This window comes from Octopus bimaculoides, chromosome 1 (genome assembly GCF_046866305.1).
Source record: "Octopus bimaculoides isolate indiv1 chromosome 1, ASM4686630v1, whole genome shotgun sequence".
NCBI lineage: Eukaryota > Metazoa > Mollusca > Cephalopoda > Octopoda > Octopodidae > Octopus > Octopus bimaculoides.
The window spans coordinates 25,967,347-25,981,731 of NC_142928.1; the positions used below are offsets into that span (position 1 = coordinate 25,967,347).

The window sequence follows — 14,385 nt, forward strand, 5'->3', positions numbered from 1 at the left end:
CCGTGAGATAGGCTCGTCGGGAACCCATGAGAGGAAGAAATCTAGTTTTGTTTTAAAGACACATATCCACACCATGCAGGCCTCTCAGGTATTTTGGAAGGATATTGAAGGGCTGTTGCAGTATCTGGTCCTGTATCTTGATGGCGATGCTGGGATCTTTGGCACTATGCAGTGGCTTCCCGTTCTGCAATTTGAGTGACTTTCAATGCCAAAGTTTGGTACAAGGCCTTCTAGGATTTTCCAGATATCACTGCATATCTTTCCCGCCTTCGTTCTATGGAGAAGAGTTTTAATTCTTTCAGTCTTTCCCAGTAGCTGATACGTTGCATCGAAACGATTTTCTTAGTGTAGCTTCGTTGGATTACATCGAATTCTGCCGTGGATTTTATATTGTGTGGTGACCATACTTGGGAGCAGTAGTCCAATCGGCTGAGGACGTATGACCTCCAAAGGATCATCAATGTCTCCTTTTCTATTGTTTTGCAAGTTCGGAGGATCCAGCCAGCCGTCTGCATTTTATTACCAAGTTCGTAATATGCACTCGAAGAGATGCATCATTGCTCATGTCAGTGCCCAGGACACGTACCGATTTTGATTCAGGGATTTCAATTCTTCTTGAGCCAGTGTATCCTGTCGGCATGTCGTTTAGCTTTGTGGGCTGGTAGAGTAGGGCCTGCTCTCTCACTTTTTGATTTACAAGATCATGCTCAAAGCTGTTTCGTCACTCGCACACACCCTCTTCATTACATTCACCCACCTTATATAGAAACTTTCAGGAGAGACAACTTGCCTCTCTATTCTCACCTTCCTTTTCAAATGGTACTTGAAAAAGTTGATGATAGATTCGCCAGAGAGGTAAGTGTTTGTCTATAAATCTTTCGCTCGAGTCCACCACACATCTTCTATCACCATGGCCACCAGTACGATGTAGGCTACCTTGCTTTCCCGGTTGAGGGAAGGTGGTGGTTTAACTTACCACGATAGACTCGGCCGACAGGCGGACTCGCCCCACACGTGACAGCAGCCGTGTGGCATAAGCCCACAGGTCCGAAATTGTTGGACACTGCACGAGTGCGGGCAGAACAGTTTCGTCGCTCTGACCGCATCTTAGGAAAGTCAGTCCGGTGTGTCTCGAACCATGCTTGTAGAGCTTATCCCGAACGGGTAATACTTCTCGATAGCACTGCCAGGCCAGGAATCTTCGGTGTTCACTGTCGTCTATGAAACGCCGGAGATGTAGTCTCAGCGCAGGTCTGCGCATCATCAACCACGGCATGCTTAGCCCTCCATTTAGCGGGTTTTGACAGCAAATGGATCGCCTAACCATCGGAACGCTTCCCTTCCACAAGAAGCGGAAGATAATGTATTCCGGTTTGGTAAAGATAGGGTCGGGACAAGGCACGACGGTCAGATGGTAATCGATGACGGATGCGATGTACGCGTTTTCCACCTCCGCCCGACCTTTTAGGGATAGCTTCCTCTCGGCCCATTGCTGGGTGAGAGAGGCTGCCCTAGTCCTTATCTCGCCTCAATTCTTCTCCATTTGGAGGTCCGAACCGAACCAGACTCCGAGCAATTCAAACGGTCCGTCTGTCCAGCGTCCCACGATGGACACGCTGTTGGACGGCATGGGCACGTATCTCCAAGTGCCGAGCTGCAAGCTCACTGATTTTTTCCGCTTAATTTTTGCTCCCGTTGCTGTTTCGTATTCTTTTAGTGTCTCGCCGACGAGTTCGATATGCCTGTGTCTCGACACTATGACGGTGACGTCGTCCGTGTATGCAGACACGCCCCTCCCGTATCCCAGCTCTCAGGGGATGCACCTCATCGTCGCCAGCTTCCGCAGTAGTGGCTCAAGAGTCAATACGTACAGAAGTGACATTACGTACATCCTTGACGAACCGAACGCGTGATGTTAAATGGCCTGGACGGATGACCATTTAAGCGAACTACTGAGCGGATGTCGATGTATAAGGCAGCGATCCAGCCGCAAAAGATGGGACCGAAACCAGCCACTCTAAGGACAGCCTCCAAGTAGTGACGGTCTACCCTATCGAAAGGTTTTGATTGATCCAAATAGATCAGTGCCCCACCCATCCCAGGTTTCCTAACTACCCTGTCTATGATGTAGTGCATCAGATGGAGGTTGCCATGGATACTCCTACCCGACACGGCGCACGTTTGCGCCTTGTCGACCAGTTTCTCGATGACAAGCACCAACGTCTCGAATCTATCTTGGCCAAAATCTTTAAGTCTGCGTTGAGCAGAGTAATGGGCCTGAAGATATCTATGACATTCCCCTTGTTTGGATCTTTCTTTAGCAATGCCACCGCTCCTCGCTTTACAGAGACGAGGATACTCCCGTTTTGCTGCCAGTTGCAGTAGACAGCTGCCAAGACGCCTCCAAACAAGTCTGGCGTATGACAAGAAATTCGTAGTGCAGAACATCCAAGCCTGGCGTGTTGTCTTCCGCGCAGACTGCCATTGCATCCCATACGTCCGCGGTTGTGATGGGTGTTTCACAACACTCCGCCTCTCTTGCCGAGAGTCGTGGAAGGCTATGCAAGTAGGCACTAAAGTCCACTCTGCGTTGTCACCTACCAGTTTTCCCGAACAGTCGGGCAAAGTGTTGTTGAAAGGCCTCACACATCCTTTCAGGCTCGAGTAATTCGCGCACCTGCTAATCTGTCAGGGACCTAAGGGTGGCTTTTGCCACTCGGGCCTCTCGAGCAGCTGTAACTCCTTCTAGCTCTGACAACGCATCCTTCGTGTTTGGCAGATAGATAGATAAATAAATAGATAGAGAGATAGAGAGAGAGAGAGAGAGAGAGAGAGAGAGAGAGAGAGAGAGAGAGAGAGAGAGATCGAAAGATAATAGGACAGAAAGGCAGAGAGAAAGACAGACAGGTGGACGGTCAGATGAAAATATATATATATATATGTCGTGTAGTTTCCTTTTTCTCTCTCTCTCTCTCTCTGTATATATATATATATATAAAGTCGTGTAAACAAGAACTAGCAGGACCACTCCGGATACTCTTCCAGAGTTTCCTTGCAAATGGTAAACTTCCCAAAAAGCTGAAGGAAGGCATCATATGTCCTATCCATAAAGGTGGAAGCAGAGCAGAGGCTGGGAACTACAGGCCTATCTCTCTGACTTCACATATTAGCAAAGTCATGGAACGAATTGTCAGAAGGAGATTGATTGCGTTCCTAGAAGAAAATGACTTGCTGAATGAGACCCAGCATGGTTTCCGTCCAGGTAGAAGCTGCCTCACGCAGCTCTTGCAGCATTATGACTGGGTCCTGAAGCAGCTACTTGACCATTCAAATGTTGATGTGGTATATCTCGACTTTGCAAAAGCCTTTGACAAAGTTGATCATGGCTTGATGTGCCACAAGCTGCGAAACCTTGGCATAGCTGGTAAATTAGGAGAGTGGCTGCATGACTTCCTGAATGGTAGAAGTCAGACAGTTGCAGCCAATGGAGAACTATCTAGGGAAACACAAATATTGAGCGGTGTTCCACAGGGAACTGTTCTGGGGCCACTACTGTTCATAGTGGCCCTTCTGGACATGCCCACGGTCACTCGGAGAGCCACTGTCACTAGCTATGCTGATGACACAAAGATATCTCAGGCAATAAAGAATCCTGATGATATTGTAAGCCTGCAGAATGACCTAAATGCAATATATGAGTGGGCAGAGCAAAATAATATGCAGTTCAATGCAAAAAAATTTCAAGTACTGCGCTACAAGACCACAAGCACCTCCCAACTGGCATACACAGGGCCTGGAGGTACTGCAATCCTAGAACCACAAACAGTAAGAGATCTGGGCATCAACATGTGTAGTGATGCATCATTTCACATGCACATTGTCAAGTTGACAGCAAAGTGCAGACAACTGGCAGGGTGGATACTGAGGACATTCCGTACAAGGGATCAAAAAGTCATGTTGACTCTGTGGAAGACATTTGTTCTGAGCCGCCTAGACTATTGCTCTCAGTTGTGGTCACCACACAGTGTTAAGCGGACAGCAGAACTCGAGGCAATTCAGCGGCACTATACAACAAAGATCGCCACAGTCCAACAGATGAACTACAGGGAGCGACTGAAGGCACTAGGTCTCTACTCCCTGGAGCGCAGGCGGGAGAGATATGTAATAATATACATATGGAAAATACTGGAAGGACTGGTGCCAAACTTTGGCATCAAGTACTACAGGAACGCCCGCACGGGTCGCCACTGCATGGTGCCAAAGGTACCGTCCACTGCATCTCACATAAGAACGAGATACTGCAGCAGCCTCGGTTTCAGAGGACCTCAGCTCTTCAATGCCCTGCCAAAACATTTGAGAGACATGCAAGACATGGATACGGAGGTCTTCAAGACAAAACTTGACACTTTCCTCTCCACGGTACCAGACGAACCAATGGCTCGTAATGAGACGCAGTTTAGGGCAGCTATGTCAAATTCTCTTATACACCAGATGTGCCATCAAAACTCTTGATTGGACCATGTCAGGTGGGGGAGAAGAGCCATGCGAGGAACGTGAAAATGACGGTGGTGCACCAGCATGACCGCAGCCACTTGGCTGAAACACATAAATAAATAAATAAATAAATATATGTATATATATGTGTATATATATATATATATATATATATATATATATATATGTGTGTGTGTGTGTGTGTGTGTGTGTGTGTGTGTGTGTGTGTGTATGTATGTATGTATGTCGTGTACTTTTCCGTTCTATTTTTAATATACCTTATCATTTCCCTTGCCTATTTTATATATATATATATATATATATATATATATATGACCGCAGCCACTTGGCTGAAACACATAAATAAATAAAAAATAAATAAATATATATATATCAAATAGGTAAGGATAATAATAATATATATTATAAATAGAATGGAAAACTACATGACACAATATTTTACTAAGTTCCCGTGTGATAAAACAACTCACACCGTATCACACTCGATTAACAGGTAAAAGAGGAAACAAATAATTAGCTATGTCCTGGTTACTTCAAACGTTCTCTAAATTATGTAGGCCACGAGTAATTTGACTTAATATCAGATACTACAAGAAAAGTTTTCCGTAATTTTGTTAGTTCCGCCTGTTTATATTTATAATTTCTTTAGTTTTGATTAAGCTTTATGACATATGGTAATTCCACTGCGTAACAAATATTGTATATAAGAAATCTCAGAGTAGCTGGTAACATCACCAGCGAATATTGTTTTGAAAAACTAACACGCTTAAGATTTGCTTGATAATATAAGCATATATAATACTACAAACATCCTTTCCATTCCAAGTGACCAACCATTATAATGAATACCACCAACGTAAGTAAACATACATTGTTACTATCAACTGTTATAGTTATATCTTCAGTCTTATTTCTATGCTTACTCTCGAATCATTCATGGAAAGATCAACTTTTGTTCCAATGAGTGACTGAATATTCTTGTGCCTTACTTAGACATGTGATACGTATTCTTATGGCTTTGGAGTATTGATCTAATTCTTTGCTTTCACACACACACACACACGCACACACACACACACACACACACACACACACACACACACACATACACGCACACACACACACACACACACACACACACACACACACACGTATATATACATATATATATATATTTATAAGAGGCAACGTATATTTTTATACATTCATTATATACATGTAATTTTTCGTTACAAATTCGAATTTATCTAAAACTGCAGTAGAGTGTGTGTGAGCGCAAATTTGGCAGATGTTAAGTAGATTTTGAGCAAATTCTTTTAAAAACCTTAAACCAGAAGGATATGTAGCCCATAGTCTGTGTAATCATTTACCTATCAATTTAGTTATCTATTGGTTAAAGTAAAGAACCACTTTCGTCGTAAATGTCCATGGGAGATTTCCAAGAGGGTTCCTTACCAAGGCAAAAATCCGGCCAATTCATACCACCCTCTCCTTTCCAGCATAAAATGATTTTGTGGAGAACTAATTGTATTTGTAGGAGCTGGGAAGTATTTAGACAGAGAGTAGTAGGAGGAGGAATAAATTTCTATTTTAGGGTTACATACTGAGACTATTAGAGAATTATAGTCATAGAGGTGGAAGATGGGAGGAAGAGAGAAGCGTCGGTTAGGTTGTATGTGAATGGTAAGCTTTGTTAGTTTGTATGAAGGCAATAGACTTAAAGGTTGAGATTGGTTCAGTGCCTAAGAGAGACTGAAGATTTGGGTTGATGTGTGCTACAGATATAATATATTATTTTCGATTTTGTTCATTCATTTAGATATATATCATATTGAAATGCAATTACTCATCTTAACATAAACATTTTATATCATGCAGGTCCTCCTCCAGGCTGTAATCTTCCTTCTCACCAACGTCGTATTGTTCATATCCTCGGCGTCAATTCCAACTCAATGTAATATACCAAAAGACTTGAAAGTCCAATACGAGAAACTATCCAGCGCAGCGATCGGCAATAACTTTTTTCTACCAGCTGAAATAGCTCCAGGAGGAAGTGACCAACAAGAACTGACCGAAGGGGATAAAACGTGCCCAACATCTCCTGTATCTACTGATATCATTCGCGAGCGTTCAACCTGCCCATGGTACCTGAAAATTACCCACAATTCGACATATTTTCCTCCATCACGCACTGAAGTCGTTTGTCGCTGTACAGACTGTCTGGACTCTGACAGTAATCATCAATGTGTGATGGTATATACTCCGATGACTGTCTTGGAACGTACAGCTACATGTGTTGATGGACTGTACGTTTATAAACCAAGTGTCATCCATGTAGCCACAGCCTGTGCATGCGCACGGAAAGTCGATGTAATATCCGGAGATGACGACGAATATGAGTCATAATATCGGCCAAAATCATCAAACATTCAATTGTGTGTAACACAAAGGTTTTTCATAATGTTATGGAAGTTTAAGTAAACCACTGTGTGGTTGTTATAAGAAACACATACGAAACATGCACACACACGAAAAATTATACAAGCGTGCATATTTAAATGCGTGCCCTCTCGCTATTTCTTTCTCTCTATCTCATTCTCTCTCACTTTGTCTGTATATGTACACACGAACACATACATACAATGTCACACACATACACACAAGCACACACACACAAAGACTGACACGCACATGCACACACATATATATACAAATATAAATATATATGTACATATAAATATTCATATATTTACATGTATATAAGTATATATTTGAAAATACATTCATACATACATTGGCAAAAACCAGTTTTGTTTCGTAAATGCTGTTGAAAAATATTTCTTGCAAATTATTTTGTTTTTTTCTGTTTTGTAAACACTGAGGGGAACTCTTATCTTACTTTTTATCATATTTAGCTGATTATGAATATTTGCAATAGTTTTACCTAAGCCTATATCAAGCTTCTTTTTATATAAATATTTGAAACCGATAAATGGTATGGAAATATCTTTACATATACGTGATATATTCCTAATATTAAATGCACCGACCTTCCTGGTTTAATCCTCATTATAAGAACAAACCATGCATGAAAATACAGACACCTGTACACACATCAAATGCCCAGGGTATCCTTCTTTGTTACCATTTTATCGTATATATACAAAACATAACTACGTAACATAATTGTAATAATGAAAAACATTTAATTCCATCTGAATAACATTTCAAAAACGTAGATAGAATTTTAAAAACAGTTAAGTGCCTAAATGTGAGGAAGTGCATGACTTGCGGTTTTTGGTATCATATACTTTTGTACATATAGACAGTATATATATATGCATATATATATATATATATATATATATATATATATATATATATATGTGTGTGTGTGTGTGTGTGTGTGTGTGTGTGTGTGTATGTATATGTATGTATACACATATACATACGTACATAAAGAGGGAGAGCAAGCGATGGAGAGAGAGAGAGAGTGAATGTCATATGAAGTTTTGATACTTGATAGATGAATATATATGAGATGAATATGTGATGTTTTACTTCTGACTTTCGTAGAATTACACACCTTTCACAAATTTCTTCAACTATTAATTTCACTATGCAATGAATTATACTAACATGTTTTCGTTCATATCATCACTCATACTTGTACATAACAATTTTATATTTACAAATTGATGCAAAAAAAAACAAAAAAACTAGCCTCCATGAATATTTGACATATCACAACCTTGTAATTGATGATTACGTGAACTGATAGACGAGTCTATAAGAGGAGATTACTGTGATAGCCGCAAGATTCTCTGAGTCCATATCCATATCATATGGTTACTTAAAAACCAGTACTGAGTCCACCAGTACATTCTCACTAATAATAACGTTTATGTAATATTTACATAAATATTTAATTTTAACTGTTATATAACTTTGAAACACATTACACACACACATACAGACACACATGGATACATATGAGCATTTTTATATATATTTTAACATAATTTTATATATGTGTGTGAGCGGAGGTAGGCGTGAGTGTCTGTTTGTTTGTATGTGTATTTGCAGGTACACAGATGGTCTCACACATATATATGTCACTGTAACTGAAAAAATAATATTAAAAAAATATATTTTATTCAATTTTTTTCTATGTATATATTTTGAATTATATCTATCATCCATAGAATGATTATAAAACTGTCTAAATATATTTTTCTGTTGCTTTTCCATAATTCAAAACATAAGACATATATGTTAAGTTGTATCACTTATTTATTGTATTGTAAAGAATTGGATTCTAATATCAATAAAAAAAATATTTTAATACAAAACGTGTCCTTTTCTGTTCATATTTTCATTCTCTGGCCTGAATAAAGCCTGTAAACCTCCACTCACTAACTGCATGGCCAGCTGAACTTGCGTAAATGCACTAATACATAAAAAGTATGCAGTCAAATTTAGTGAAGTAGTTTTCCTACTCCACACTGGAAGGGAGAGCAATTTTGATTTAACACTATTTACTGTTTATATAATCTGACTTCGACTCAAATGGCTATGAAACAGGCACATGAAGAGCATTTAATCGAGGTATAAATTTCACGGTATTCCCTCACTAGAACGACACACTATATATTAACCTCTGATACGAACGAACTGAGACAAGAACCGAAGAAAATCACCAAAAATCGTTTACAATTTCTTTAACGTGTTTCAATAATATTACTTCAAGAGGGCTAAAACCAATGAAAAATTTCAAAATCCACATTTTTCAGAATATTTTCTCTAAGTATCATAAGGAATAATGCCGTAATTTACATGCTAACTGCAAAATGGATTCAGAATTTCAGATGTTATTTGACAACATGCAAAATTAGGAACATAAATAAGCACCAAAGAATCTTATGAAACACACATAGAACATAATAAAAGTTCAACTCAAGTACTGAACCTGTTTCTGCAAACAAAATAAGCAGATACTGCGTAAGCTAATTTCTATATTGAAGGAATAAATAAAATGCGTTGTATAATGAAATACATAAGCAAAGAAATCGCATGGCTGGAGAAGAGGAAGCACGGTTACTCCTTGGCCAATCAGAACAATGCGTGCCCAGAAGGCACTACCGCAAGTCGGGCACTGGTTGTCTTCTGAAACTGAGGCCGTGGAGTTGCGCAGTACACGTTTGGAATGCAACACATGGATTGTGTGAATGAGGGAGTAACTCTGACGCTGGTACATGAAATGCAATTCTGTGTTGTTCGACCGCTTTGGTTCTTACATGTCACCCAGCTTCCGCTTATCGATCCACGAAACTGTTTGCATGCAACAGTGGTCAAACCTCTAGCAAGGCTTCCATAGGCCGTCTAAACTATGGTGAGTGTAGCCGAAGACTCCCCAAAGTTCTGTGTGCTAGAGTTTGTCAACTTATGCATGGACTCTTTGGACGTTATGGAGGTTACATTGATAGCGCATAAAAAGAAAACGTAATAAACTTTAAAACATACTTATTTTCATGTCAAATTAATTGTATACCGATAAACATAAACCCACATTTCCACTGATCGAAGTACAGTTGCTACTCTAATTTGCTGTGCGTTTTAAAAAGGATATAATTTTTCATAGAGTCTCAAAATAATTTCACCGTCGAATTCACCTCGCCAAAAATAATTCTTATTCAAAGGGACACAACTCTTATCTATCATCCTTACAAGCATTTTCACTTATTTCTCCCCCCCCCCCATTATTGATTTTTATTTTTTTACACTCCCCTTCTTTCTTGCTATTTTTCAGATAACAGCAAAATTGCGTTACCGCTTCAATGTTTACATCACTAGATGGATTACTTCTTGTACACCCACCAATAACAGATCAGTGCAACATATATATAACCATCTTTGTGTGTGCCGTAGCTTTGTAGTGAGGAGCTTGCTTCCCAACCACATGGTTTCGGCTACAGTCCGACTGTGTGTCACCTCAGGTAAGTGTGTTTTACTATAGCCCCGGGCCGACCAAAGCCTTTTGGGTGGATTTCGTAGACGGAAACTAAAAGAAGCTCGTTGAATGTGTGTGTGTGTGTGTGTGTGTGTGTGTGTGTGCGCGCGCGCGCCCGTGGGCGTTTATGTGTGTGTGTGCCTCTGTGTGTTTTGTGTGTGTGTGTTTGTCACCCGCATGACCGGTCACTAAGCGGTTTTGGTGTGTTAACATCCCGACAACGTCGTGGTACTGCAAAAGTTACGGTTAGAATCTGTCCTGGTCTTGGAAAATAAGTTCTGGGCTCGACTTGTTTGACTAAAAGCCTTCAAGATGGTGCTCCAGCATGGCCTCTGTCAAATGATTGAATGAATTAAAAGAATAAAAGAATAAAGGAAATATATATATATATATATATATATATATATATAATTTTCCAGTAAGCTTTGTAATCGTTACCAATATAGCATAAGACTTCACCCCAAAGGATCATTGATTAGATTCCTTAAATATCGTTCTCCTTGTTTATATTTCCAAGGTTTCAAATTTGTACATTTAAAAAGGGAGAAATTCAACACCGTAGATTTTTTCCATTATTTAATATCCGATGTCAACATTTCTGTGCTTAATAATCAATAATAAATAAATTAATTAAATTAATGTAGTAAGCATTGACAGGAGAGCGGTAACAATAGAAAAGATTAAGGAGTCACCTCCCCTGTACATCTAAAAAGGATAAACAAAGCCGTATGGTGAACGAAAATGGTATAGTTTAATAATTTTTAATAATTTGTTCTATTCGATCGATTAATTGTGTTTTTTGGTCATTTGTTCTAATGAAAACCATTCCTGATGACGTGCGAGACGTTAAATATTCAACGTATGGATGGTTGGATATAGTTAAGCACAGAAATGTTGACATCGGATATTAAATAATGGAAAAAATCTACGGTGTTGAATTTCTCTCTTTTTAAATGTACAAATTTGAAACCTTGGAAATATATATATATATATATATATATATATATATATATATATATATATATATATATATATATATATATATATATATATATATATATAGATATATAGGGCAGGGAATCGTCTCGTCAATTAGTAATAAAATTAATAATTAACAATTTTGCCGGGTAGCTCAGTATGAGAAAACCTTTATCGGTAAAACCATTTATAATCATAAATATACAGGGATTAGCAGGAACCTGCTTCTCCAACATACTGAGAATTCAGAAATAGCAGTCAAAGAACTACTGATTCCAAACTACAAATTTTTTCTCTCATAGATGGCGATATCTATGGCACACACAGAACAAAAAACAGAAGAGAAGAGTAAAAACAAACCTGCCTATGTGCACCAGCATGACCGCAGCCACTTGGCTGAAACACATAAATAAATAAATATATATATATATATATATATATATATATATATATATATATATATATATATATATATATATATATATGTTTCCTTTATTCTTTTATTCTAGCTTTGCTAATTCAATTTTCGTCCAATCTACAAAAGCTGCTGAGTGTCTAAGTAATGATACTGCCATAATATTTACAGCCTTCACCTATTCGGACATTTAGCTTCCTCACCCTCCTTATGTACTCCTTCTCAATTTTCGTTTTCATTTCTGCAGTTAGGACGCTGTCACATTCTAATACTCTCCTCTTTTCAATGATTTTAATGTCTGGCCATCTGGTAATTGGATGCCTTCGCTGTTGACTACCTGTCTCCTTCTCGTGGTTAATATTGCAGTTATCTATGCCAAATTCCATGCCTATATTTTTGCTGAAGAGTCTTACAGTCTGTATTAAGGAATCTATCTCACTAAAAGGCTTCAGATCATACATGCACATACATACATACGTACATACATACATACATACATACTGAAAGAAAAAGGCTGATTAGAAGACTACAGATTCAAGCCATCAATGGAACTGTAAAGATATGTAAAACTTTCCAAAAATTTAGCACATAAATAGATATGCATGCATCTAGACATAAAAACGCATCCATAAAACAAACATACAAATCTGCGCATACACTAACACCAAATACTGCACACACACACATATGCACAAATACCTAGATGATGTTGATAAAAGTTCCAATGAAGGAGCCTTGAATCTATGTTAGAGTCCGGCTCTTTCTCTATGGACAAGAAATACAGAAATGAAACTGTTTGATAACATACATACAACATTCATACATACATATATATGTTTCTGTATTCATATATATATTCTTTTATTCTTTCATTCTTTTATTGGTTTCAGTCATTTGACAGCGACCATGCTGGAGCACCGCCTTCAATCGACAAATCGATCCCATGACTTATTCGTTGTAAGCTTACTACATATCCTATCGGGAAATTTTGCCGAACCGCTAAATTACAGGGACATAAACAGACCAGTAGCGGTTGTCAAGCGATGCTGGGGGTGGGGACAAACACAGATGCACTTACATATACACACACACACACACACACACATGTATATACGACAGGCTTCTTTCAGTTTCCGTCTAACAAATTCACTCACAGTGCCTTGGTCGGCCCGAGGCTATAGTAGAAAACATTTGCCCAAGTGCCACGCAGAGGGACTGAACCCAGAAACATGTGGTTGGTAAGCAAGATACTTACCACACAGCCACTCTTTCGGCGCATATATATATATATATATATATATATATATATATATATATATATATATATATATATATATATATATATATATATATATATATATATATATATATATATATATATATATATATATATATATATATATATATATATATATATATATATATATATATATATATATATATATATATATATATATATATATATATATATATATATATATATATATATATATATATATATATATATATATATATATATATATATATATATATATATATATATATATATATATATATATATATATATATATATATATATATATATATATATATATATATATATATATATATATATATATATATATATATATATATTTATATATATATATATATATATATATATATATATATATATATATATATATATATATATATATATATATATATATATATATATATATATATATATATTACTTTATTTTATTATTCTTTTACTTGATTCAGTCATTTGACAGCACCATGCTGGAGCACAACATTGGAGTTCTTTTGCCGGAGAAAACGAGCAAAGAACTAACCTTTTAAGCCTAGTACCTGTTCTAACGTTATGTTCTCGTGCATCGCTACGTTACGAGCACGTCAACACACCAACACCGCTTGCCGAGAGGTCATACAGGTGACAAGCCAATAAACAAACACGCACACATGCATTCACACACATACGCACGGAGAGCGCACTCACACACAGATGCACACACACACAGTCTACCAAATCCACTCACAAGTCTTTGCTTGGCCCGAGAATATAGTAAAACACTCTTGTCCAAGGCGACACGCAGTCGGCCTGAACTCGGAACTGTGTGGATGGAAAGCAAGCTCCTTACCACAAAGCCACGGTACACACAAAAACGTTAATTATATATGTTATGCTGATCTATTATAGGGGGGGTTAATAAAAAGTACCCCATCGAGCGAGAGTTAAATATCGTTTAATTTTGTTGTTGTTGGCACTCCGTTGCTTACGACGTCGAGGATTCCAGTTGTTCCGATCAACGGAACAGCCTGTTCGTGAAATTAACGTGCAAGTGGCTGAGCACTCCACAGACACGTGTACCCTTAACGTAGTTCTCGTGAATATTCAGCGTGACAGTGTAACAAGTCTGACCCTTTGAATTACAGGCACAACAGAAACAGGAAGTAAGAGTGAGAG

The 14,385-nt window shown here is 38.0% G+C and overlaps 1 protein-coding gene and 1 long non-coding RNA gene across 2 annotated transcripts; both read left to right on the top strand.

Moving 5' to 3' along the window:
- The first annotated feature begins 4,916 nt into the window (after positions 1-4,916).
- Positions 4,917-7,835, top strand: LOC106868543 (interleukin 17-like protein). The gene is made up of 2 exons (XM_014913848.3): positions 4,917-5,371; positions 6,394-7,835. The coding sequence occupies exons 1-2, from the start codon at positions 5,357-5,359 to the stop codon at positions 6,919-6,921; spliced, it is 543 nt and encodes a 180-aa protein (XP_014769334.1). The 5' UTR covers positions 4,917-5,356; the 3' UTR covers positions 6,922-7,835.
- A 1,684-nt stretch (positions 7,836-9,519) lies between these two features.
- On the top strand, positions 9,520-13,188 carry LOC149137511 (uncharacterized). Its single transcript, XR_016238366.1, has 3 exons — positions 9,520-10,017; positions 10,325-10,511; positions 12,809-13,188. It is a non-coding gene; the product is annotated as an uncharacterized LOC149137511 (long non-coding RNA).
- The last annotated feature ends 1,197 nt before the right edge of the window (positions 13,189-14,385 follow it).